Raw genomic sequence first — 26,154 nt, 5'->3', positions numbered from 1 at the left:
AGTTGTAGAGCCGCCATTTTCCCAGGTGGCCCTTCCGTCATCCTTCCTTCTGCCTACTTTCTTCAACTCTGCTGATCAGAGAGGTTGGGTCCCTGGGGGACTGCAGTGATATTTTATTTGTGCTCTAATAAATAAAGCTTATTTAGAGATCAGAGGAAAAAGCCAACCGCTATATTAAACATAGAAGTCAGGCAATGGTAGCACACGCCTTTAATTCTAGTATTCGGGAGGCAGAGATTCATCTGGATCTCTGTGAGTTCAAGGCCACACTGGGAATAGAGACAGGCATGGTGGCATACACCTTTAATCCTAGCACTATCCATGGAGGTCTGGAGGTTTGTACAGACAGACAGGAAGTGATAGAGCTGGGCAGAAAGAGGAAGTGAGATGGCAGGGCACAGAAAGGATATAGGTGTGGGTATAAAGGAAGTAGCTCTCTTTGCTGAGGATTTCTAGTGGTAAGAACGTGATGGCTTCTTTCTGCTTCCCTGATCTCTCAGTTTTTACCCAAATATATGGCTCCAGGGTTTTTTTTATTAATAAAACCGTTTAGCAATTTGTCTTTCAGGGGACAGATTTGCTCAGGTATTGAGTTTGGTTACAGAATTCAGCTGTGTTAGTTTTCTGTAGCTGGGAAAATGAGTGAGAAAACCAAGGACATTTCTGACTCACAGTTTCAGAGGTTCCAGATGATGGTCGCTCTGTTCTGTTGTTTGGGGCCTGTGGTGAGGCAGAGCTTCATGGTGGGAGTCCACGATAGAGCAAAGCTGCTCCCATAACAGTGGCCGAAAAGCGGAGAAGAGAGAAGGGGCCAGGGTCTCGGCAAGCACATGGTGTGACTTCCTTTTACCATTCCCCACCAGCACCATCAGCTGGGAACTAAGTCTGAAACTTTCGGGAACATGTAAGCAAATCATAACAGCTGGTGTTCGTTAAATGACAGAGAGATGAGCAGAGAAGGGTGGGGCTACAGGACAGGGAAAGGGAGGAAATATGTGAATGGGCTGGTAGATAGTGCCACAAGCATCCTATGCACTATCCCACTCAATCAGCATCATTGAAAAGTTTCAGTCTGTATTTTATGAATGAGAAACTGAGGCACAGGGAAGACGAACAACTTTCAAAAGTTCACACAGCTAGTTATCAATAAGACTGAACTTGTAGCCCTATCTGATTTCAGAGTCTATGTCTCAAACTCTATTTTTCCACCTTCTAAAACAATCTTTAAGGGGGTGTGGTTTGTGAGGCCCCACCCCTCCCTGAGGAGATAAACCATAGATCCTATAGGCAGTTAAAAGCTGTGAGGGAAGGAAAGACATTTTCTTCAGTAGTGTGGCTACTGGCAAATTTGCCCATGCTCCTGTAAACAACCCTAATTAAACTTACAAAGCCATATATATGAATGAAATTTTTTTTTTTTTTTTGGTTTTTTGAGACAGGGTTTCTCTGTGTAGCTTTGTGCCTTTTCCTGGAACTCACTTGGTAGCCCAGGCTGGCCTTGAACTCACAGAGATCCGCCTGGCTCTGCCTCCCAAGTGCTGGGACTAAAGGTGTGAGCCACCACCGCCCGGCTATGAATGAAATTTTAAAAAACAACTAAACAATATTTATTGCAAACTACCAATGTTTCTGTTGTTTCATTTGTAATCAATAGTTTCCCAGGGATGGAAATGGAAGGGTTGCTCGCACTAGGAAAGAATAGGAGTGGTGAGTGACTTGTGGGTCTGCCAGCTGGTCACTTCTAGTTCAATGGACTTAATAAAAGGGGCCTTCTGAGCCAGATTAGCTTAAGTGGAACAAGCCTCAGGTCCCTCACAGCCTGTCAGCATTCAGACTTAATTTTACTCTTTTCCAAGTCAGTTTAATTTTCAACAACAGACTCATGACCAACTTCATGCTCTCTGGCCCATTTTCCCAAATACTCCTCTGTGCACTGCCTTCAACCTACTCAAAGCAAGTTAGAAGGCCAAGGAGTGTTTTCAACGTGACTTCAAGCTGGCTGGCACTGAGACTAGTGGAAAGCACAAGGGAGTTGGTGGGCCTCTGGAGAGCTGGGTAACAGTCCCGAGCTTGCTGTTTCAGCTGCAGAAGTCCCCAATACACAACTGAGCAAGGAGTGGAGTGCTCTGGGCACTGTCCCTGGGCTTTCCACAGGCTCCGGCTCCATCTCCGTTTCTAGAGCCAAGAGAATGAAAGGTCCGAATCCTGGTAACTGTTAGAGGACTTCAGGTGGGCTGCTGTCAGAGGCAAGGGCACCAGTGCTTTGGCCTTTGACCTCTTGCCTGAGTCACAGGCCACTCCAGCAACTGGCCCTCTCAATCCCTAGAGGCCTCTTAAATATAGGCTTGGGGTGGCTAGAGACAACTGTTGTCCCAACCCCGCCCCCCAAAGATAACAGGCTGGTATAGGACCCAGATTATCAGAGCAGAAAGGGGCACAGATTGGTGGTCTAGGGGGTCAGGCACGGGGGTCATGGGCCTGCTGCATTGCAAAGGCCTCCAGAGAGCCTCAGATATAAAACAAGGTTGGACAACTACCTGGGAGACTGAGGTCACAGGAGGATCACTTGAGCTCACAAGTTCAAGACCAACCAGGTAACATAGATACCTCACGCAAAAACAAAACAATGTAATTCTAACCAACCAACAACAAAACCCCAAATTCCTGGAGGCCTGGCCATCTGTGCTTTCTGAATCAGAATATAAGGTGCAGGACCCAGGGATTCCCTAAGAACTCTCATGGAAGAGGAGCCAGGTCTGGAAAATGTAGACCTAGTCAGATTCCTCTGTTTTATTATGTTTGAGATAGGGTCTTGCTATGTAGCTCAGGCTGTCCTGGAACTTGCTATGCAGACCAGGCTGGCCTCAAACTCACAGAGATCTGCCTGCCTCTGCCTCCTGAGGGCTGGGATTAAAGGCATGCGTCACCATAGGAACTCGGGTCAGTTTTATATTTTTCCTTAGGAATTCGAAGCTGGGAGAGTAAGAACTCGGGGTGTGTCCGGAGAAGTGTCTCAGCAGTCAGGAGCTTTAGAGCACGTGCTGCTCCTGTAAAGGACTGGAGTTTGGTCCCCAGCACCTACATCAGGTGACTTACAACCACCTATAACTCCAGCCCCAGGGGATCTGATGCCCTCTTCTAGCTTCTGTGGGTACCTGCATATATGTGCATACGTGCATGTGTGTGCGCACCCATATACACACACACATAAAATAAATACATTAAAAAGAACTCAGGGTGTCTGATATATATTAAGGGTTTCCCACACCACGGTCCCAAACATGCAGGGTTCAAGATAATTCCTGTCATTTACTTAATTGTCTCAAAACCAATGCACATAGTTTAAAGAGTTAAATACAGAATGCTTTCCAAGGCTTGCCCGAAAAACAGTTCCTCTCTACCTGCTGCTTCTAGCAATGGCTGTTCAGCAACGACTCCCACCCATGACATTCTCTGTGCTTCACAGTAAGCATGCCCTGCTTTCTTAGGTAATTTTTTATTTTTAATTTCATAATTGTTTTTCTAGATGAGGTTTCTCTGTGTAGTCCTGGCTGTCCTGGAACTCTGTAGACCAGGCTGGCCTCAAGTTCAAGAATCCATCTTCTCTGCATCCTGAGTGCTGGGATTAAAGGCTTGAGACACCACACCTGGCTTTAGTCTTATTGGTTTGGTTTTGTTTTGGATTGGTCCCCCACCTCCCCCAAACAGGTTTCACTGTGTGTGGTGGTTTGAATGTAATTGGCCCTCATAAGCTCATAGGGAGTGGCACTATTAGGAGGTGTGGCTTTGTTGGAGTAGATGTGGCTTTGTTGAGGAAGTGTGTCACTGTGGGGTTGGGCTTTGAGGTCTCATATGTGCTCAAGCCACACTCAGTGTCTGAGACCACTTCCTGTGGCCTGTGTATTAAGATGTAGCTCCTTCCCCTCTCTCAGCTCCTTCTCCAGCACCAAGTCTGCCTGCATGCTGCCATGTCTCACACTGATGATAATGGACTAAACCTCTGAAACCGTAAGCCACCCAATGAAATGTTTTCCTTCGTAAGAGTTGTTGTGGTCATGGTGTCTCTTCACAGCAATAGAAACCCTAAGACAGTATCTAACAGCCTTGGAGGTCCTGGAACTCACTCTGTAGACCAGGCTGGCCTTGAACTCAGAGATCCGCCTGCCTCTGCCTCCCAAGGGCTTGAATTAAAGGTGTGTGCACTACCACCACCAGGCTTGTCTTATTAGGTTTTAATAATGCAGTTAGGATGGGTGGTGGGTCTGGTACTTCACTGGTCAGCCATGTGTCACAGAGTATCCTGGCTTGTCACTGGGCACAGGCGACCAGCTCCTCCAGGGCTTGCTCCCGCCGATTGCCGTGGACCAGCAGCACCTCCTTGATCCGGTCTGGCTGGAAGCCCATGTCACTGAACTGCTGCCACAGGCGCAGGAACTCCCCCGCCTGAAGAGGAGGGAGACAGGGAACTCCATCACTGCAAGGCTGCCTCAGTCCTGGGTATCCCCCTCACTGGTGCCCGCTGCACCTCAAACCATCCCAGAAAGCCATGGTCCCTTCACCAGGGAAGCCTGACCCTGGGCTGTGCCTGTCATTTTTCTCTTCCTCTGGGGACGCGAGCTCTATGCTTTCTTCCTCTACCAAGGAAAGAAGGCGCCATCTTTCTGAGGCCCCCTCATCTGGCTCTGATTCCCTGTGATTGGTACTAGGGCAGGATGAGGGTCTGCACAGCCCTGTGAATTGCTGCCCTGTTACTGAGGCAGGAGCTATCATGGGCACTTGTTTCTTTCTGTAGGGCCTGCAGCTCCCTGCCATGTTGGGAGGGCACAAATTCCCTGAGTTCAAGTCTTCCGTCTGCTCCTGTACGGGAGTCTCAAAAACACCAGGAATCCAATAAATGTGGTGTGTTGGTTCGGTTACCGACAGAAAAGCCCCCACTACACCAGCCTCCTGCCCTCTCCACCTCTTCATTCTCTGTTTCCCACCGTGGGCTGTACTGCACTCTCTGGTCGGTACTTTCTCCCCCGTGTGAACAGGCCACTTCTCTGCTGCAGCTCCACAGCCTGCTCTGGGGCCACCGCACCCCTGCACTCCATGCTTCCACTTCCTGGGGCCCAAGCAGGAGACCCAGCTGACCTGGTGCTCGGAGAACTGGAACATCTCCATGGCCTCATCCACCAGGGCCTCGTCATAGCCCTGCCGCAGCAGCCTCTCACAGGCACTGAGGTAGCCAAGGAACTGGGCCAAAGAGGGTGGAGGGGGAAAGGCAGTAAGAGGAGTGGCAGGGCATGCTGGGGAGTCACCCCAGGCTTTCCCCAAGGCCATGCAGACTGGACAACCTATCACAGTAACAGCCAACAGAAGAGGGACAGGCTTCCTTTGAGAACCCACAGAGGGACAACAGGTGGGGGGCTAGAATCCAAGAAAAGGGCTGTTCAAATGTTCCTTGAGCCTCAGTGGGGTGCAGGACAAACTCTGAACAAGTAAGTCAACCCCACCACAGCCACCCGACCCACCACCCTCCTCAGAGGAGCACCCAAATGTAAAAGGAGCCTCCTCACCCTCCCATCTCTCTGCACCCCTCCCCACCCCCAGACACACCTGTCACCTAGGATGAATAGAATTCCCACCAGGCAACAGGCTGCACCAGAGCTGGGGGAGGGGACGTGGCAGAGGAAGTTCTCCACCCACCCACCCCTGGCCCCATTAAGTCATCAGAGGCTTGTTTTGTCTTCAGGGTAAACAGCTGCACCAGAGGATCCTTAGCTCACGAGGCTGGCCTGGCTACATAGCTTGAGGCTAGCCGGGAACATAGAAAGACCTGTCGTCTCAAAAAACAACGAAAACCATGGAAGAGGCTCCATCCCCAGCACCAGATAACTAGGCACTGGGCGCGATGGTGTACTGGGGAAGTGCAAGCAGGAGAATCAGAAGTTCAAGGTCAAGGCTGAGGAGATGGCCCCGTGGGTAAGAAAGTTGCTTCCTAAATGTGAGGAGCTGAGTTCAAGTGCCCAGCACCCACACAAAACCCTGGACATCGCCACATGCCAGCCTGTAACCTCAGCACTATGGGAGGCAGAAGCGAAACTCCGGCGCCAGCTGCCTGCCAGCCTAGCTGTGGGTTCAGCAAGAGGTCTTGTCTCAAGGGAATAAAGCAGAAAAGGACAGACCAGGCTATTTTCTGTGGTCTCTCATGCGCTCATGAGTGTCTGCACCTGCATACACATGTGCACAAACACTACACCACGTGCACCCATGCACACGTGTGCACACACACACCACACACACTAATAATATAAGTTAAAGATCATCCTCAGCTACACAGTGAGTTCGAGGCCAGCCTAGCTACATAACACCCTGTCTCCAAAACAAACGTGCTCCCTCTTCACTGTTCTCTATCCTGCTCCCAGACTCAGCTTCCTCCTTTTCTCCAGGCCTCTGTCCAGCTCCCCATCCAAGACCAGCCTCAGTATCCTCCCAGGAGGCCTCTCTGCCGACTCTGTCTTCACTGGGCCATCCTCGGGGCTCTGAGGCCCCACCCACCCAGTGCAGTGCACACCGCTTCACTTTACATGTGTGTCCACTCACTAGTCCGTCACCACTGCATCCCCACAGCAGCGGAGGCAAAGTAGCCCAATAAACACATGCCACGTTCATAAAACCAATTAATAACTACCTTCAAGGAACTCGCAGCTTAGCAGAGGAGATAAACCAGACATGGGGGACTATGCCAGTGCTGGGCAAATCAAAGCAGGATTTATAGGGGACAGGTGCCAGATGAAAGCTCTAGGCTGTGAGAACCACGTGTATCGCTGGGAAGGATTAGGTCAAGTTTCTGTTGACCTTCAGAGCTGGCAGGAGCACAGATCGTCCAGCTCTGTGGTTTTCAAACTCTCGGAGCTCTTGGTCTGTTTGTCCCAGCACAGAGAGCTTCAACAAGCAGCAGCAGAGAGCAGGCTGCCTGCAGCTGGAGGTCTATGGATGCAGGAGCACCGAGTGTGGTGCTCCCGGGGGAGGAGCTACCACAGGACACATAGCCTGGCTCTGAGCACATTTTGAAAGTCATTCACCCCACCCCCTTCCACCGCTGAGGAAATGGAGGCCCTGGCAGAGCTGATGGTTTCCCAGAATGAGGCTCCATATCACCTGACCTCTCAGGGTCTCTTGATCACTCTGATCAGCTGAAGTGGGCTGCAGGAATGGCAGGAGGGGCTCTGAGCTGACGTGGACAGTGGACAGGCACATTGGGAGGGGGTATGGGCGAAGGCAGTGGCATTCAGTACCACCTCCCATCCCTGCTCACAGTCCTTCCATACTTCCCAGTTGTCTATTGGGTCATTTACCAACGTTTTTGATCTAGGCATCAAGGTACCCTCAACTGGCCCCCAGTTTCCTTTCTTAAGTCCCAGGAGCCTGTCTCTCATACCTCCCACAGCTAGACTGGTTAGGTAGCATCCCAAAGATACTGTCCCTGTCACGGCAGCTCTTCTCATCTCTTCTAGCCTCGAAGTCCACCTCAGTGTGCGGAACTCCCACAACACCTCTCCTGAGCACCCGAACCTTGTTGTGGTAGGTTGACAGTGAATAGGATTTCTCTGTAGTCCCTCCAGTCAAGAGGTAGAGTCTATTTCTCCACCCTTCAGATCTGGACTGGTCTTGGACACACTTTGACCAACAGAAGAGGTGGAAGGGACCACACACAACCTGAAGGCTAGGCTCAGGTGACCTGGAAGAGGTGGAAGGGACCACACACAACCTGAAGGCTAGGCTCAGGTGACCTGGAAGAGGTGGAGGGGACCACACACAACCTGAAGGCTAGGCTCAGGTGACCTGGAAGCATTTGCTCTTACACTCTTGGAACCAACCGAGCTAGTTTTCTGAAGAAATGTGGCCTCGTGGGCAAGTATCACCAATCACTGGACTGAGGCAGCCACCCTAGCTGAAGCAGCAAATATCACTTAGAAGTAAGAGACTCTCTAAAAAGATGTGATAGTATTTGAGGAAGACACCTGAGGCTCACCTATGGCCTTCACACATATTTGCACACACACACACACACACACACACACACACATACACCCCAGCACACATATGAGCAAATACACTCATACAGTAGATATTGTCAGTAGAGATTGTCCTATTGGACAGTTCTAGAGAGGTTCTTGGTTGTCTAAAGCTCCAGTCTCCTGTATTTGGGGCATAGACTATGATAGGGTTTGAATATGGAGATCCCCCAAACGGCCATGGGGATTCCTGCTGAAGTCCTGTGGAGGGGAGGCAGTAAGGCCTAGAAATTCGATCACAAACTTGGTAATTTGTGCCAAGTTGAGGTTCTGTCTCTAAAGAGATGGAAGCAAGGGCTGGAGCTCCAGACCAATGATAGAGAGATTGCCTACTATGTACAAGGCCCGTGGATCCCCAGCACTGCAAGAGAGGAGACGGGAGAGGGAGAGAGAGGGAGCAATTGGCAGCCCCTCAGCCCTGGGCCCACTCACCTGGCTCAGGCTCTGCCTTCCTGTCTTCTGCAGAGCCACAATGGCCCTTCCCAGGGGATAGCCCAAAGCAACCACTGGCCCGATGAGGTCTTGCTCTTCTTTGGTCAGAGCAGACAGCAGGTCAGTTGCTGAATCAGAATGCAATCTATAGGAGTCGAGGGGCTGGGGTGTCCCACTAAGAGGTGGCAAGCAGGTGTATGGGCTGAGGGACTGAAACACAGACAAGATAACATGTCAGTAACCAAAGGAGGTCACAGTCAGCTGGGCTGGACATCTTAAGGGCTGACTTCGTGTCCCAATTTATGCACATTGTGGAGAGCTGTAGGTCCTGTGGGCCCAAACTCACTTTCTATTCACTTTGCCGAGATGTCAACAGAGACCATCTTGGAACTACCTCATCAGGCTGTTAGGAGATATAAATCAGAGCCTGAGCAAAGTGACTAATTAGCAAAGGGCCTGGTATGCAGAAGCTGTCAGCAAAGGCTAATGTTTCACTTAGCGCTTACAACACTGTAAATGAAATATGATAGGTAGCCTAGGTGTGGTGATATATGCCTGTATTCATAGCTACTTGGGAGCTGAGGCAGGAGGATTGCTTGATTGCCCAGGAATTCAAGGTGAGCCTGGGCATCATAGTACAAGGTCAGGTCAGGGAGAAATAACAAGAGACAGACAGACAAGGTATATAGCTCAGTTAGTAGTATGTTTGTCTGGAACGCACAAGGTCCTGGGTTCAGTCCTTAGCATCTCATACACAGAGTATGGTGGTGTACGCCTGTAATGTCAGATGCAAGAAGATAAAAAGTTCAAGGTTGTCCTCAGCTACCATCAAAGCAAGTTCGAGGTCAACCTGGGCTACATGAGATTCTGTTTCAGAGAGAGAGAGAGAATCATCCAGGTTCAGAGAAGTCAGTGACCCAATGCACAGTACACATTTGAGATATGAACCCTACCTTGAGGTTGCTGTACCCCACAACTCAGTGAGAGGGAACATCTTCCCAGCCATACTCTCCTGGAGTTTGGCTGAGCCAGGCCCAGCAGGACGGTACTCAAGCATATTGACTCAGGTGAATGCTGCACTACAGAAGACATTCGCTTGAGGACATTCCTGGGTTTGGCTGGCATCATGAGGAAGGACTTCCCAGCTAGGAATCAAACTATCAAGGCATTGGTGGCACACCATCGGACTTCTCCCCTCCCCTGAGGGAAAACCAGGTGCTGCCTTGCTTCTGGGGCCTTGGTTAATACATGGGACATATGAATTCCTCACCTGTCACCACTTTTTCAGGATTCTCTGCTATGACTCCTCCTTTTACCCTAAGTTGAGGAGCATCCAGATTTGAGCAGTGGTATTATCTTTGAAAAAGACTCTAAATAAATAAATAGATAGATAGATAGATAGATAGATAGATAGATAAAAAGACTCTTAGCTACTGTCTGCCTCAGTTTCCTTAAGCCTCTTCCTCCTGCCCCAGCTGGCCCCAACTAGGGTTGTTGCTAAAGTTGAATTTTTAGACAACAGCTTGTTTAATAACTATGTAGCACAGAGTAGCCTTAAAGCAGTTATGTAGCCAAAATTGGTCTCACACTGGCAATCCTCCTGCTTCAGTCTCCTGAGTTGCTGAGACTACAAGTGTGTACCACCATGCTCTGCTAATGACAGCCAAGAGCTTTTCCGGCATCAACATCTGGAAGCTGCCCAGCTCCCCAAGCCCCTCCTGTCACGCTGATCCGCTTTATAAGTAGAGAGGGTAGCCCAGAGTGGCCCAGCAACCCAGCCAGACTTCTGGACTCTGTCTTTTGGATTCAATTTCTCCTTGGCCTTATTCTGTAGCACCTCGGTGTCTGACTGGGACAGAACGCTGTACCCAAGCACCATATTCTGCTACCAGTCCGGATCTACCTCCGTCTTCCCTGGGTCTAGGACTTGTGGACTCTGAAATCTACTCATTTCTTTTTTTTTTTGGTTTTTCGAGACAGGGTTTCTCTGTGTAGCTTTGCGCCTTTCCTGGGACTCACTTGGTAGCTCAGGCTGGCCTCGAACTCACAGAGATCCACCTGCCTCTGCCTCCCGAGTGCTGGGATTAAAGGCGTGTGCCACCACCGCCCGGCTCTACTCATTTCTTAATATAGAAAGATATAAATACAAAATTTGTCACAGCTGAGCTGCCCAGATCGTAAGTTTCTCTGGACTCTAGGCTCACTTCTGCACTCGGAACTTTCTGCGACTCCCTCCGCCCTGGTCTTGCTGGCTGCATCAGCCTTGTCTGTCAAGGCTGATCCCACAACTGAGTCTGGGCCTCTCCCCACATCCTCTTGACCAGCTCTCTTTGTCCTGTGGGTATCTGGTGGGAAGCAACTGGTCTCTAGTCCTAGCAACTTGTTTAATAACTAGTCCTAGCAACTGGCGCCGCTGGTCTCTCCAGCCTGCTCAGTGTGAAGCCCCAGATTTGAGTCTGCAGAAGGCATGCACTGAGCTCCCCCTGTTGGTAAGGCCTACTGTGCCCAGGAAACGAATATTATCCCATCTCACCCCTAGAAGAATTCATATTCCACTGCAAGAGAAAGATGGGACTAGAAACTATGATTGCTAATCATTGTGACATACGCCCATGTGGGAAATCAAGAGCCTCCAAGTAGAATATACCCGGCTGCAGGAGGGACAGGACCACAGGGCCAGGTGGGAGCAGATGAGTAGAGAGCAGTGCAGGCAGGAAGGAACCCAGGCTGGGGGCCCTCAGCTTGGAAGCCTTGGCTTAGGGCCTGTGGCCTTGGAGGAGAACCCAAAGTTCTTACAGCGACAGTGGGCTTGTGGCTCCGCAGTGGAGGCATGGCGTCGGCGGTGGAGGGTCGTGGGGGCAGCTCGGGGATGCTGGGGGGCTGAGGTGCTAGGCCAGGGGCTGGCGCCAGGCTGGCACTCAGGCTCAGAGTGCGGTGGCCTCGGAAGCGGTGCAGAAGGGCTCGAGGACACGTGGCTAGTCTGCTCTCCGAGAGCCGGCGCCGGGCACCAGCCAGCTCAGACCTCATGTTTCGCAGCACATCCAGGGAGTAGCGGCGATGGCCTGTAGGGGAGCCGGGCTGAGGGCTGCTGGAGTCCATCTCCTCCTCGCTGGCAGAGGAGGCATCTTCCTCATCCCTCTTCTCCCCTATTTCTTCTTCTTCCTCCTCTTCTTCCTCCTCGGGAGGTTCTTGTAGTACAGCCTCTGGGCCTCTGACTTCAGCAGGTGCAGGGACCAGACTGTCATTTGGACTGACCAGTAAGAACCAGGCTGGAGGGGCTGATGCAATCCCCGGGTCATTACATTGTTGGGGACAAGGTCCTCGGATGGCTGCTTCCACCCAGAAGAGAGCCTTCCTTTCCAGGCTGAAGTCATACTGCAGAGAGATGGGCGATGTGAGGCTCAGCTGGGGCAAGCCAGGGCCATGGAGACACAGCCCTCAGTGCTACCCTGGGGACCCTGTTCAGTCAAATTTGCCAGATGGGGAAAGCTCCTGGCTCTAACTAAGCTCTGGGTATCCTCACAGTCCACTCCCACCCTCCCTTACAGGTGTTTCTGGGGCTGACAGACATCATAACAGTTCAATGGCAAGCCCTGACATGAAGGGCAAATGGAGTAATGAGTTAATAGTATTAACCATGGTAGAACTCCAATATATAAAACCCTTTACCATTCAGTACGTCACTGAGCAACAGCTACCTCAAGACACTCCAGTAGAAACCACTTTTGTGGTCTGGGGGCTTAGGTCAGTGGGCAGAGGTCTTGCCTAGCACACACAAATCTCTGGGTTCCAGCCCCGGTGCCACATAAACTGGACATGGTCACGCACACCTGTGAGCTAAGAACTTGAGAGGTAGAAGCAGGAAAACAGGAAGTTCAAGGTCCTTCTGGGCTACATGGCAAATTTAAGACCGTCCTGGACTACATAAAACCTTGTTTCAAAAGCAATGTGTTCTAGGCAAAGGAGCTTTCACCTGGGCCCGGATCACTGGCCACAGAGCTGTCAGCCTGAGAAGTAGGTCCAGCAGACAAGCTTCCTCAGACAGTGGTAATACCTGTCCTCACTCCCTTTCCTGATACCCAAGATTATTTTGGGGCCCAGAAAACGTAACAATCTAATCTTCATTGAACTCTACCTGGTGGGTTCAGGAGTCCTCCCTGTTTTCCAGACTAGAAAATGAGGCTCAGATGATGCTATTTGTTGAGGACGGGTAGGTGGTGAGTGGCTGAGCTGTGTTTTGTCTGACTACAGAGCTTCCTCCACTGTATGTCAGGTTACTTAAAAGCAGAATAGAGCCAGGCAGTGGTGGCGCCGCACACCTTTAGTCCCAGCACCCAGGCAGAAGCAGGCAGAAGCAGGCAGATCTTTGTTAGTTCAAGGCCAGCCTGGTCTACAGAACAAGTTCCAGGACAGCCAGGACTACACAGAGAAACCCTGTCTCAACAAACCAACTGAAAAAAAGAGCAGAACAGAGCCAGGTGTGATGATCCCAGCAATGGGGGCAGAGACAGGCAGGTCTCCATGAGTTCCAGGCCAGCCTGGTTCTACATAGAGAGATAGAGGCCAGCCAAGATTACATCATAGTGAAATGCTCACTATGGAAAGACCAAAAAGAGAAAGCAAGCATACTAGAGCCCACATAAGTAATCTACCCCGGGAGTTGACAAATGAGGCAAAAGCCAGAGTTTCCCACCACTTATCTTTAAAGTTAAGAACAAAAAATAGACAATTCTGCTAAAAATATCAATATTTTAGCTCAGTGGTCAAACACTTGCATGGAGTGCACAAGGCTCTGACCTCCATCCCCAACACAGCACAAAGAAACAGATCTAGGAGGCAGTTTCAGAGTTCTCCTATGGCTAACTGAGGAAAGCATCTGGGGAAAGGAGTGTTTGGGGGTGGGAAGCAGGGAGAAGAGGTGTGTGGGAGGAAGGACACACAAATTCTAGACTCACAGTGCGGACACTCTCCCCTCTGCTGACAGAACTCTACCTTGGGGACAGGAACATAACCCAGCTGATGCGGCGTGAGTGCCTGTCCAGAGCTGGAGACCACGCTTTGTTCCTCTCCAGCTTTAGGGCCCAGGCCTGCCCAGGCACACAGCAGGCACATGTGAATATGCAGAATAAATGACTAGAGAGACTGGCATAGCAGGAAAGGCAGCGGAGAAGGAAAGACAGCTTCACCCCAGACACAGCTGAAGAGGAGACTGAAAGACAGACAGAGTCCGTGCGACTCAGAGCGGTGAAAACACACAATCCAATAAAACACCAACACTTTTTATTTCAAAACTACACCAGATGGATCTAAACTTCATATAAAAGGACAAGCAAAGAAGAACAGCCAGACAAACTCTGGGGCAAAAATACAATCAAGGGCCGGGCGGTGGTGGCGCACGCCTTTAATCCCAGCACTCGGGAGGCAGAGCCAGGCGGATCTCTGTGAGTTCGAGGCCAGCCTGGACTACCAAGTGAGTTCCAGGAAAGGCGCAAAGCTACACAGAGAAACCCTGTCTCGAAAAACCAAAAAAAAAAAAAAAAAAAAAAATACAATCAAGGATGCCTGGTTTTTCCAGTTCTTAAGAATTAAACTGCAATTCTTTGCAGGCAGATTAAAGGTACATGATAGAAAGCCCCAAAATAGACCTTAAGTAGTAAAGAGACTCTACAAATAGTACTTTATAAGCAATAAAGAGACATCTCAAGCAATAGGGAAAGGAGTGACCAGTTAGTAAGTGTCAGCGAAGGGGAAAGAGTCCACCACACACTGAATGCAACAAAGGCATCATCATCCGTGGTTCAAGTGTCTGATAAGGAAGAACTGGGAGAAAACAGGAGCAAGCCTTTCTAGTCTCATTTAGAGATGCTCCTGCTGAATCAAAGTCCAGAAGCCACCACCACACCCACACCCACACCCCCCCACACGCACGCACGCACGCACGCGCACACACACGCACACGCGCACACGTGTGTGCACGCGCGCTGTGTGCACAGAGAAAACCATCAACAGTCCAACAGAAAGGAGTGAGCAGTTCTAAGGAGAGCCCACAGAAAGAACAAATGACTCTTAAGCGATGAGAAGCTACTGGACCTCATTTGTCAACTGAGAAAAGCAAAGGAAGACTGCCCGGAGATGCCATTTGCCTGTCCCTTGTCCAGTCAGGTTTGTCGACCTCTCTTGAAGCTGGGAGAAAAAAGCCACTCTTATAATGAAGACCAGGGGATAAATCAGTATGAACCAGTGGAGGGCAATTTATGCAAATCCTGAAGGATCTTTGCATATAGGCAAGTAGTTTCTGGAACAACCTACCTATCCAGCAAGAGTGGACTAGTTCAACAAGTTTCCTATGATAATAATACAAAATACAACGAAAAACAAAACTAAAACTCACTATAGACTGATAAAATCTTATAAGCCAAGTGGTGGTGGTGACGCATGCCTTTAATCCCAGTACTCAGGAGGCAGAAGCAGGCCCATCTCTGAGTTCAAGGCCAGGCTACAGAGTGAGTTCCAGGACAGCCAGAGTTATATAATAAAATCTTACCTTGAAAAACAACAGAAACTTAGTAATACATTGAAATGAAAACAAAAAGAAATACCCATGAGCAAAAAAGGAAAAAGAAGGGGCTGGAGAGATGGCTCAGTGGTTAAGGGTGCTGGCCGCTCTTCCAGAGGTCCTGAGTTCAATTCCCAGCACCCACATAGCAGCTCACAACTGTCTGTAAGTCCAAGATCTGACACCCTCACACAGACATACATGCAGACAAAACAGCAATGCACATAAAATAAAAATAATTTTTTTTAAAGAAAAAGTGGGTAGTTATTTTTGCACATGCACACATAAGGACGGACTTCTGGTTAGTGCCTTCTATGCAAGACTGGCCACCAAGTTCCTCTCCTCGGTGGCACAGGCTTGTGTCAGAGAACGAGAGGCCATCGTGCAGGCTGCAGGGAGACTCGGAGCTGTGTACAAAGAAAGAGCAGGGCCTGGGCACCGTGTTGTGTGTTCTGGAGGCCACTGGAGCCTCTCCACTCCACCCGCAGGTCTTCCCATCCTAGACCGCGCTCTGTGCTCTCTGCTCTGAATTCCCAGAACCACTCCCCCTCTCCTTCCTGTGTTTTTTTTTTTAATTACTTTTCCCTTCAAATCTCACCTGTTTTTTTTACGTTATCTCTTATGTGTTAGGTCCTACTTTTAGCTAATAAGGCAAAAGGATCTGGAGACTGGGACTATACGTCAGTCTTGCCTCAGGCAATTACTGAATAAATCCTATTTGTTCTCTGCACCTCAGGTTTCTCACGTGCCAAGTGAGTAGGAGCTGAATCAGATCCTTTTTGTTGTTTGGTTTTTGACGTCTCACTAGGTAGACTAGGCTGTCTTGGAACTCAGGATCTTCCTGCCTCAGCCTCTCAAGAGCTTGGATTATACAGCATGAGCTACCACACATGCGAGCCCCAGAACAACTTGAAAGCTCTTGGCGATTTTACTTTTTAAGTTATGTGGATCTGTGTCTACCTTAGGATACATCTGTGCTATGATATAGGCAACTCCTCTACGCGAGCTACAGCTCCGTGGTTTAGCATAAATGTAAATGCAATGTATCTCCCCTAAAATCTTTAAGTAAACTTGATTCTGTAGGAAGTTAATTCATTTTTATCCTGAGGTTATTATGTGCAGCACCACCACAGGGCAGTGGGGGGGACACTTGAGGTCCTTTCAGACCCTAGCCAGTGTGCTGGGCTCTGGACTACTATTCCTCCTAATGAGCCTACACAGAGTGTTTCTTTCTTTCTTATTTTGAGACAGGGTTTCTCTATGTAGCCCTGGCTGTCCTGGAATTAGCTCTGTAGACCAGACTGGTCTTGAACTGACAGAAATCCGCCTGCCTCTGCCTCCCAAGTGCTGGGATTAAAGGCATATGCCACCACCGCCCAGCTAGCTGCTTGTACTTTTTTTTTTTTTAACAGAGATTCTGGAAATGGAGTCTTATCACCAAGAGTGATTTCTAATGGCTGATGGGGAGGAGGGGATGAAGTGGAGCACACTGGCAGTGACAAGCAATTCACATGGGCCGCTCACACAGGCAGGCTCTCAGCTGATCTAGGAAACAACTCCATCACCCAGACCCCAGCCTTCTCCATGGAACCTATTAGCTTACTTTCAGACTCCCTCGACTGTTGGAAAGCAAACCAAGCTTCCCTTTACAATCATGAGACAGGCCCAGGGGTTGGGTCTCAGATGTCAGATCCAGGGACGGAGCTAGATATTCAGAGACTCACTTACCATGGAGCCCAGCAGAAGCTCTCTACAGTCCGGGAGACTGAGCTCTGGAGCAGGGTGGGGCTCTGTGTCCATCGCAAAGCCCTTGGGCACCTTGAAGGAGACACCATCAAGGGCGTTCATCCTGCCAGAGAATGGTGGAGCTGTCTCAGAAGACCAATGGCAGGGAGAGGGCGTAGAGTCCTCAGAATGAGCCTCAGGCCACACTCCCCTGTGTAGAGGCCCCCACAGCTGGAAGGAAAAGAAGAAGTGGCCAGTGCTGTACAGGGAAGAAATGAGTAGAACCCAGAGCATCCATATTGTTTTATGTCGAAGTCATGCGTTACCAGGCATGTCCCAGCTGTGCCCACAGGCTGCATGCACCCCAAAGATAGCTATGAATAAAGTCCAATACAAAACTATAAACTTACTTAAAACATTGTAAGATGTTTTTTCAATTATTTTCCTGTGCCATTCTCCTGCAAGTTATCCTCTGACCTACACACACACACACACACACACACACACACACACACACACACACACACACTAAATAAATGCAGCATTTTTTTAAAGAACAAAATAAAGTGGAGAAATTGTATAACTGCACAGCTCCATAGACTCAGGATGGCCTGGAGCTGGAGTTACAAGTAGTTTGACCATAAGCTGCCTGACATGGGTGCTAGAACAGAACTCTGGTCCTTTTAAAGTAGGAAGTGTTCTTACCACACAGCAATCTCTCTGGCTGAGCGGCTCTATTCTTTTTTCTGGAGTGCAGGGAGGTCCAAACCCAGAGCTTTGCTTTCCTAAGCAAGCAACCCTCTCTCTATTAATTTTAAGAAACATGGGGCTAGGATACTAGCCAATGGGACAGGGTTTGCCTGATCTTCATGAGGCTTTGGGCTTGATACCCAGAGCAACAAAAACAAACCCCCAAACAAAAACAAAACCCACAAAAAAAAGCCTTAAGTCATAGCAGTTTAGGACTAAAAGGCAACTTCCTCAACCTAGTGAAGAATATCCCCAACCATCTACAGCAAACACCCTGTTCAAAGCGAAATATTGAGCGATGTCCTCAAGGCTGCGGTGAAACAGGGCGTCATACACCTTCTCTTCTGTCCCATGTGGCACCAGATAGTAGCTTATGCAAGAAGGGAAGAAAACTAATACACATACAGATTGCAAAGGAAGGAAACAACCATTTTGGTAGATCACAGTTACAGGAGAAAACTCCAAAAGAATCTATGAGCAAACTCTACGAATTCGTAACAGTTTAGAAAGGACGTTGGCTATGCAGTCAACATACAAAGTAAATTGCATCCTTATACGTGAACAATAAACCATGTAAAAGAATTTTTTTAATTTAAGATTGAATTTTTAAAAATAGACCATTGGTGTTTATTGCTATTATATATTATATATTATATCCACAAAGGACTTAATCTAACACAGTATGTGTAAGACCTCTATACAGAAAACCAAAAGCTATTAGATTAAATGGAGGAACATAGCCTGCTGGAAGATGATAAACTTCAGTATATAATTCTCTACAAACTGATTTGTAGATCCCAAAGATCATAATTCTATCACATTTTTTGGTGTAAACTGGCATGCTAATTCTAAAATTAAATGGGTTACAAAGAACCAAGAAAATCCAGGGTAGTCGTTTTTTAATGTGTATGTGCATCTACATGAATGTAAGTGATATGTGCACAGGTTCCCACAGAGGTAAGAGTGTTATGAGCTGCTCAACATGGGGATTGGAGTCTAACGTTGGGCCTCTGTAAGCATAGGAAGTGTTCTTAGCCACTGAGCCATCTCCCTAGTCCCAGTGCAATCATAAAAACAAAACAAGCAAAAAACAAATGAGAAAGGAGAAAGAGGGGAGACAGACTGCAGAGAGAGACAGACTACCAGAGATTGCCTTTAATCTAGCACTTGGAGGCAGAAGCAGGAGAATCTCTGTGTGTCTAAGGTCAGCCTGGTCCACTTACTGAGGTCCAAGCTAGTCAGGGCTACATAGTGAGACCCTTTCCCCCAAACTAAAGAAAACAAACAATAAAACCCCCCAAACAACAAGCCAGCAAACAGAAAGAAATGTGTGGTGATGACACAGTGCCCTTCAAACAGACCAGAAGAACAGAAATAATCCAGAGACAGCCACACAATACAGGCCCTTGATTAACGACAGTTTGCTCTGCAGAAGAGTAGAAAAGACTGCTCAGTAAATGTTCTGGATCAACCTGATATCCATCTGGAGAGAGAAATGAAGCAATCTTGGGTCTGAAGGTATAGCGCAGTGGTAGCGCACTTGCTTAGCTTAAATGAACCTTAGAACTGGAAAAAAAACTGACCTCTACTTCACATCATACCTAAATTCAATCCTACAGTTTTAGATGTAAAAACTGACCTCTACTTCACATCATACACAAATTCAATCCTACAGTTTTAGATGTAAAAACTGACCTCTACTTCACATCATACACAAATTCAATCCTACAGTTCTAGATGTAAAAACTGACCTCTACTTCACATCATACCTAAATTCAATCCTACAGTTCTAGATGCAAATGGTAAAGATAAAACAACAAAGCTTTAGCACACACCTTTAATCCCAGCACTGGAGGCAGGCAGAGGCAGGCAAATCTCTGAGTTCGAGGCCAGCCTGGTCTACAGAGCGAGTTCCAGGCTAGCCAGGGCTACACAGAGGAACGGTCTCTAAAATCCAAAACAAACAACAGTAAAAAAACACAAAACAAAAAACCCAAACAACTCAAAAACCAGTATGTGTGTGTGTGTGTGTGTGTGTGTGTGTGTGTGTGTGTGTGTGTACATATAATTTAAAGATAAGAGTATGCAATCATGTTGAATAAGTGTTTTTTTAATTTTATGAGTGTTTTACCTGCCTGTGTGTTGTGCATATGTGTGTGCCTAGTGCTTTTCAACACTAGAAGAGAGCATCAGATGCCCTGGAACTGGAGTTACTATTGTAAACCACCATGTGGGTGCTGAGAACTAAACCCAGGTTCTTTGAAAGAGCAGCAAGTGTTCATAACAGGCGAGTCATCTCTCTAGCCCCAAACAAACACTTCTACTTGTTTGTAAGGTGTTCATTTTTATGAAACTGGTCTCAAGTCAGTGTGCAGGTGAGCCTTTGGATGCTTCAACATCTCCACCCACTGCCAGGAAGACCAAAGCCTTCATAATCTCAAATTGGGGGAACAAAAAAGGGGGGCACAATGACTATTATAAAAACAAAAATAAAGTGCAGGTGACTGCCTCCAGAGTCCATCATGCTGCTGGTGTTACCACCAGGGTTGTACAAGGACTGCATTTCCCGAATGGCCATTCAGTGGCTTGGGTGTCAAAGGTTTTGAACAAGATCTGGGTCATCTTTTCATGGTTGTTCTTAGAGTTCAGGGGGGCCTCAGAGAGCAACATGGGGTACTCCTTGGGGGCTACACACACCTCATTGTAGAAGGTATGGTGCTAGATCATTTCCACGTGGTCCCAGCTGGTAGCAATGCCTTGCTCCATGGGATACTTCAGGGTCAGGATGCTTCTCTTGCTCTGGCCTTCAACACCCACATATGAGTCCTTTTGGCTCAAGTCCACCATCACACTCTGGTATTGCAGGCAGCTCAAGATGGAGGTAAAGACTTCTGGGGAGCATGGTTGCTGGTGAAGCTGATTTTACAAATGTAGCCATGACATCACCCATGGAGAACTGGGTGACTGGTGTGGACTGGCAGTGGAGGACTCTGAGGTCTGTGCTCTTAGGGCAGACATGGACTCCCAAGATGAAGGTATCTTAGAGAAGTCTACAAAAGACTCATGTTACAGAGCCGGTCTTGGTGACATGGGTCTCTAATCCCAGCTACTTAGAACACTGAGGCAGAGGATCACAAGTTCAATGCCTACCTGGGCTGCAGAATGAGTTTAAGTCTAGCCTCAGCAATTTAGAAGACTCTGTCTTAATATAAAAGTAAAGAGGGTGGGGCTACAGAGCTCAATGGTAGAGTGCTTATGTAGCAGGCAGGAAGCCCTCAGTTAATCCCCAGTATCACATGTATATAGATACACACAAAGAAAAAAAGGCTAACCACAAAGAAAATACTGATAAATGGGATTAAAGTTAGAAGTCTTAGTCATCAGAGTTTAAAGACAACTACAGAACGGGAGATGATATTTGCAAAATATCTCCTAACAAAGGACTCATATTCAGCCTACACAATGAACTTCTACAAACAATAGGAAGTTTTAAAATGTCCTTAGGAGGATATCCAAATGGCCAATTGATAAAGGATGTAATATTTAACCTCTTTAGTCATTGGGTATAGAAAGTCAAACAGTGGGCTGGAGAGATGGCTCAGAGGTTACGAGCACTGACTGTTCTTCCAGAGGTTCTGAGTTCAATTCCCAGCAACCACATGGTGGCTCACAACCATCTGTAATGAGATCTCGTGCCCTCTTCTGGCCTGCAGGTATACATGCAGTCAGAACACTGTATACATAATAAATAAATAAATAAATAAATAAATAAATAAATAAATAAATAAACCTTTAAAAAAAGAAAGTCAAACAGTGAGGTATACATGCAGTCAGAACACTGTATACATAATAAATAAATAAATAAATAAATAAATAAATAAACCTACCTTTAAAAAAAGAAAGTCAAACAGTGACCCACACATCAGTCATGAATAGTTCAGATTAAAGCCTGGCCATGACATGCTGTTGAAGATGTGAATGTCTGTAACTCTCATGCACTGTTGGTAAGGATGTCAATCAGGACGGGCCCATTATCTACCAAGGCTGAAATTCTACAATTAAAAGTGCATCTTCAGATCACTTGTCTTTTACACAGGGTTTAATAATGAGTTCACTATCTTTGGAAAACAAAATAAAACTCTTCCACATGGAATTCAAGCTCACAACTACCTATAATGTAAACTAAATTCCTGATCACAGCCCGGCATTTTAGTAACAGTCAGGAGCCAGGCCCAGGGTATGCTTCTGGCCCCAAACAATCGGTCAGCCCTGGCAGGGTGACACAAAGCCCTGCTGCTTGGGGTCACTGTGTGGTCATCCTGTTCCCAACAGGACAGCCTCACGTGGAGATGTTGGGTGGGTAATCTGGGAGCAGACAGGTCAAGTGAGGGCAGGTGGCCAAAGCCCTTAATTCCCTCATCTCCTCCCCAATCTAATTCTTCTCATGACGGTGTCTCCCAGCCTTTTGGACTCGTCTCTTCCTGCTGAATCCTGTCACTGCGTGTCAGCGAGTGGCAACTTAGGCCCCTCTATGGGCAAGATCAGACAAGTCTTGGGGTAAAATCTGCCTTGTCGGCTCATTTTTACTGGGTACCTGTGAGGCCTAAGGATGTTACAGGAGGCTCAGGAAAGCTAAGCAGGTTTTAACATCCTCAGATTTATCTTTCAGTCTCAGCTACCCTTGAATTTGGAATTACAGAGAAGGAAAATCCCAGATTCTATTGAAGCTCCAGAGTAAATTCTTGTCCACTTGAGATACAGACATAACAATCCCTCTTCCCATCTTCCACTTGACATCTGCATCCTTAATAACTGTTTTCTGCACAGCCCTGAACTGGCTTCTAGTTTGGAGAGTCTGAGGGTCTCTTTCTGAAGAACAGCAAAGGCCACAGTGGATCGGAGCTAGTTATAACACCCTAAAATGCATCAGGGAGTGCCTCCAGAAGAGGCAGCCTAGTCCTCATGGGGCTTGGGAAAGCTTTAGGAAATACATGGGGTTTAACTTGGGTATCAAAGGGTAGAAGGATGGATTGTGAGCAGAAAAAGGATCAAAGAGCAGGTATTCAGAAAAGAAACAGTAGCAGACAGACAGCAGATACAGGAATCTGCAGGGTGGGGTGAGAGGGTCACAAGTGAGTGAACAGCATGTGCACTCTGCAGCGAGATTCAGGGTAGATTAGGGTCCTGCTTGGGAGGACTTTATTTTTATATTTGTTTGTTTATTTATTTATTGTGTTTCCTATTTATTTATTTAATTTAGTGTGTGTGTGTGTGTGTGTGTGTGTGTGTGTGTGTGTGTGTGTGTGTGTTTCCTGAGGTCAGAGGAAGGTATTGGATGAATCTCCTGGAAGTGGAGCTACAGACTTTTGTGAGCTGCCATATAGGTGCTGGGAATTGAACCTGGGTTCTCTGGAAGAGCAGTGAGTTCTCTTAACCACGGAGCCATCTCTCTAGCCCCAAGGGCTTTAAGTTTTGAGCTGAGTTCTGACTCCAATCAGTAAGTGGCAGAGAAAGCCCTGAGGTGCCGGGATGGGGTGGAGTATACAAAGAAAGCAAGGATGTGCTTCAACAAACTATATAATCCAGACTTCTCAATTCCCAGCTAATGTGCCCATTGGGCAAATCCAAGTAGGGGGCTGGAGACTGGAGAAAGCTGTAGTGACTGACCTAGGTGTGGGCCTAGCAAGGAATGACTTCCCACTGTACTCTACATGACTTCATCCTTGCTTAGAGCTTCAATTACCTGCCAACAATTCCCACCTTCTCCCTGTCTCTTAGGAGATCAAACTCAAACACCTGCCTGCAAGGTACCTCCCAAGAAGCTTAGAGTGCCTCTAATTTAACACACACAAAGTGAATTTCACCTTTTTTCCCCCAAACCAATTTCCTCCCCAGAGGTCTTTGTCTCAAGGTATGATGAGCTGTTGCAGGGTGCTAACACTTTCCTTTACCACCTCCCATCTCAAATCCTCTGCCAAGTTTAAGAGTCTGTCTGTGGCACCTCCATGGCTAACACGGGAATCCAAGCTGGTGTTACTCACTGAGCAGCTCACCTCCAGTTAACCTCTCTTGTGCTACTATTGCATTTCTGTTCTACACACAGAAGTGTGATCATTTCAAACCACAAAACTACGCCACCATTCTTCCCCTTTCCATAGTTCTCAGGTGCTTTCCAAATAAGAATTAAAATTCTGAAGGCTTGCAATAGCTAGACTGATTGTGTGTGTGTGTGTGTGTGTGTGTGTGTGTGTGTGTGTGTGTGTGTGTGTGTGTTGTCGTCCTTTTGAGACAGGGTTTCTCTATGTAGCCCTGGCTGCCCTGGAACTCACTCTGTAGATCAGGCTGGCCTTGAACTTACAGAAATCTGCCTGCCTCTTCCTCTGAAGTGCTGGAATTAAAGGAATACACCACCACACCCAGCACTAGGCTGATTCTTCCCCACGTAACTCCAGCCAGAGTAGCCTTCACCTGCCATGGTCCCTTGACCCCACAGCACCTCTGCACCGCTACTCCTGACTCTGCCTATGTTTTTCTCTCTTCTCAACAATTAAAAACTTTTCTCCCCCAGAGCTGAAACGTCACCTGCTCAAAGCAGCTTTCTCCAAGGGCAGCTTTCAGTCATCTTTCCTAATCACTTTTGGAGACAGTTTTGAGTCCTCCAGACTGTCCTTGAATTTCTAAACAGCCGAGGATGGCCTTCAACTTCTGATCTTCTTGCCTTCACCTCCTAAGTGTGGGATCTGGTTTTATAGGGTGCTGGGGACTGAAGCCAGGGTTTCATGCATGCTAGGTAAGCATGTGCCAATTGAACTACATTCCCAGCTCCCCCCCCCCCCCCCTTTACTCTGACCCTTAGTGTACTCTGTGAACCAGGACACACATGTAGATGGAACAGCAACTTACTCTTACTACATGACAGTTTATATAACCTCACTTAAATGTGCTATCTGTCTGAAGTCAGTTCCTACTTTGTGATCTCACAGAGCCCTCTAAATACTCAAAACAGCTTTGCATTGTTGTATTAATGGCCATCTTCCATTTAACCTGTGTTCTCTGTGGGGTTATAGGATATTTCTTAGCATCCACGAGCACTCTGTATGAAACATCTGGACAATGAAAATACAGATGTGTTAGTAGCACCATCACAGTGACAACAAAGAACTCTACCAGTGCAGCTACGGTATCAGTGAAAGCTAGTCTAGAAGGAGAAAGATGGAGAAAGCTTTCAAAAAGTTGTTATTTCCCTCAACACCAGGAAAGCAGGAATTCTGTTCACTCCTTTTTATGCTCTTAGCACCTAAGTCACAATACCTGGAAAATGGAAAACCAAAAGCCATCTCCCAAAGGGTACAGCTCCAATCCTGGCTTCCTCATCCTCACATGAATCAATCAAGCTGAAACTACCTACTGATGTGCGTTATACAAGTCAAACACCACCTGCCTCAAACGCCTCCATCTTTGCTTCAGAGATTATGTGAAAACAAGTTTATTCCAAAGCCAAATGGAATTTGCTTTGGAAACAAAATCTTCAGCAGCAGCCAGGTGTGGCACTCAGGAACTTCTGTGTGGATATATACAAAAGTACACAGCTCATTCAAGTTAACTCATAAGGTAAAGCAGAAACATGAATCAGCTGAAAGAAGCATTTTTAAACATATCATTTAAAAAAGAAGCTAACTGGAAATAAGACACAGTTTGTACTTACCTTCTAATTTCCAGGAGAGCTTCTCTGTGGACAGACTATGAAGACATGAACAGTACAACAGATGGTGTAATCCCAGCTAAGCTTTTTAAAAAGTCACATGGACACGGAAACATAAAGAGTTTTAGAGAGATTAAGCTGGTTGGCTTGTTGCAGCAAATTCTCAGACAGCACAGACTCCACTAAATACTTAGTATTTAACATACAATGACTCTTTCGCTCATGGCTTGTTACTCTTTCCTGTGTTTACCTAATTCCTTAAAAATTTGTGTTAGTCTCTTACAAGTCCTGGTTTGGGGATGTGTGTATTTTTTTTTTCCATATAGAATATAATTAATCTGGGCCTGGAGCAGAGGCTCGGTGGTTAGAAGTACTGGCTGCTCCTCCAGAGGACCTGGGTTTGATCCCCAGCATCCATATGGTGGCTCAGAGCCATCTGTAACTCCAGTCCCAAGGGACTGGACTCTCTTCTGGTTTGTGGGCACCAGGCACGCACGTAGTGCAAACACATACATGCAGACATAGCACCCACAAACACAAAATAGTAAAATATTTGTAAGGAAGAGTATGATAAATCAACAATTAGTTAACTTCCTGATTTATCTTTGAATTTTATTTCTTCATTTTATTAAACATTGATGTTTAATATATGGAGAATTTAGGTAAAAGTGAAAAATCCAAAAAAATGAATTGGTAAATGGCTGAAGGTAAACCGAATTATAGATCTAAATTCTGCTGATTGAAAAGACTAAGATGACGGGTGGTGGTGGCGCACGCCTTCAATCCCAGCACTTGGGAGGCAGAGGCAGGCGGATCTCTGTGAGTTCGAGGCCAGCCTGGGCTACATAGGGAGTTCCAGGACAGGTTCCCAAGCTACACAGAGAAACTGTCTTGAAAAACTAAAAAAAAAAAAAAAAAAAAGAAAGAAA

At 47.3% G+C, this 26,154-nt stretch overlaps 1 protein-coding gene across 1 annotated transcript; it reads right to left on the bottom strand.

Annotated features, from left to right (window-relative positions):
• Positions 1-98: 98 nt before the first annotated feature.
• Positions 99-26,129, bottom strand: Ubap1l (ubiquitin associated protein 1 like). Its single transcript, XM_052712437.1, has 5 exons — positions 16,777-26,129; positions 11,289-11,867; positions 8,493-8,702; positions 5,134-5,235; positions 99-4,443 (listed from the first exon to the last, which is right to left on the bottom strand). Exons 1-5 carry the CDS (start codon positions 17,065-17,067, stop codon positions 4,309-4,311), a joined length of 1,317 nt encoding a protein of 438 aa, XP_052568397.1. The 5' UTR covers positions 17,068-26,129; the 3' UTR covers positions 99-4,308.
• Between the last annotated feature and the right edge of the window lie 25 nt (positions 26,130-26,154).

This window comes from Peromyscus californicus, unplaced genomic scaffold (assembly GCF_007827085.1).
Source record: "Peromyscus californicus insignis strain IS unplaced genomic scaffold, ASM782708v3 Scaffold_11__1_contigs__length_118956290, whole genome shotgun sequence".
Lineage (NCBI taxonomy): Eukaryota > Metazoa > Chordata > Mammalia > Rodentia > Cricetidae > Peromyscus > Peromyscus californicus.
This window is presented reverse-complemented; position numbering and strand designations above follow the sequence as displayed.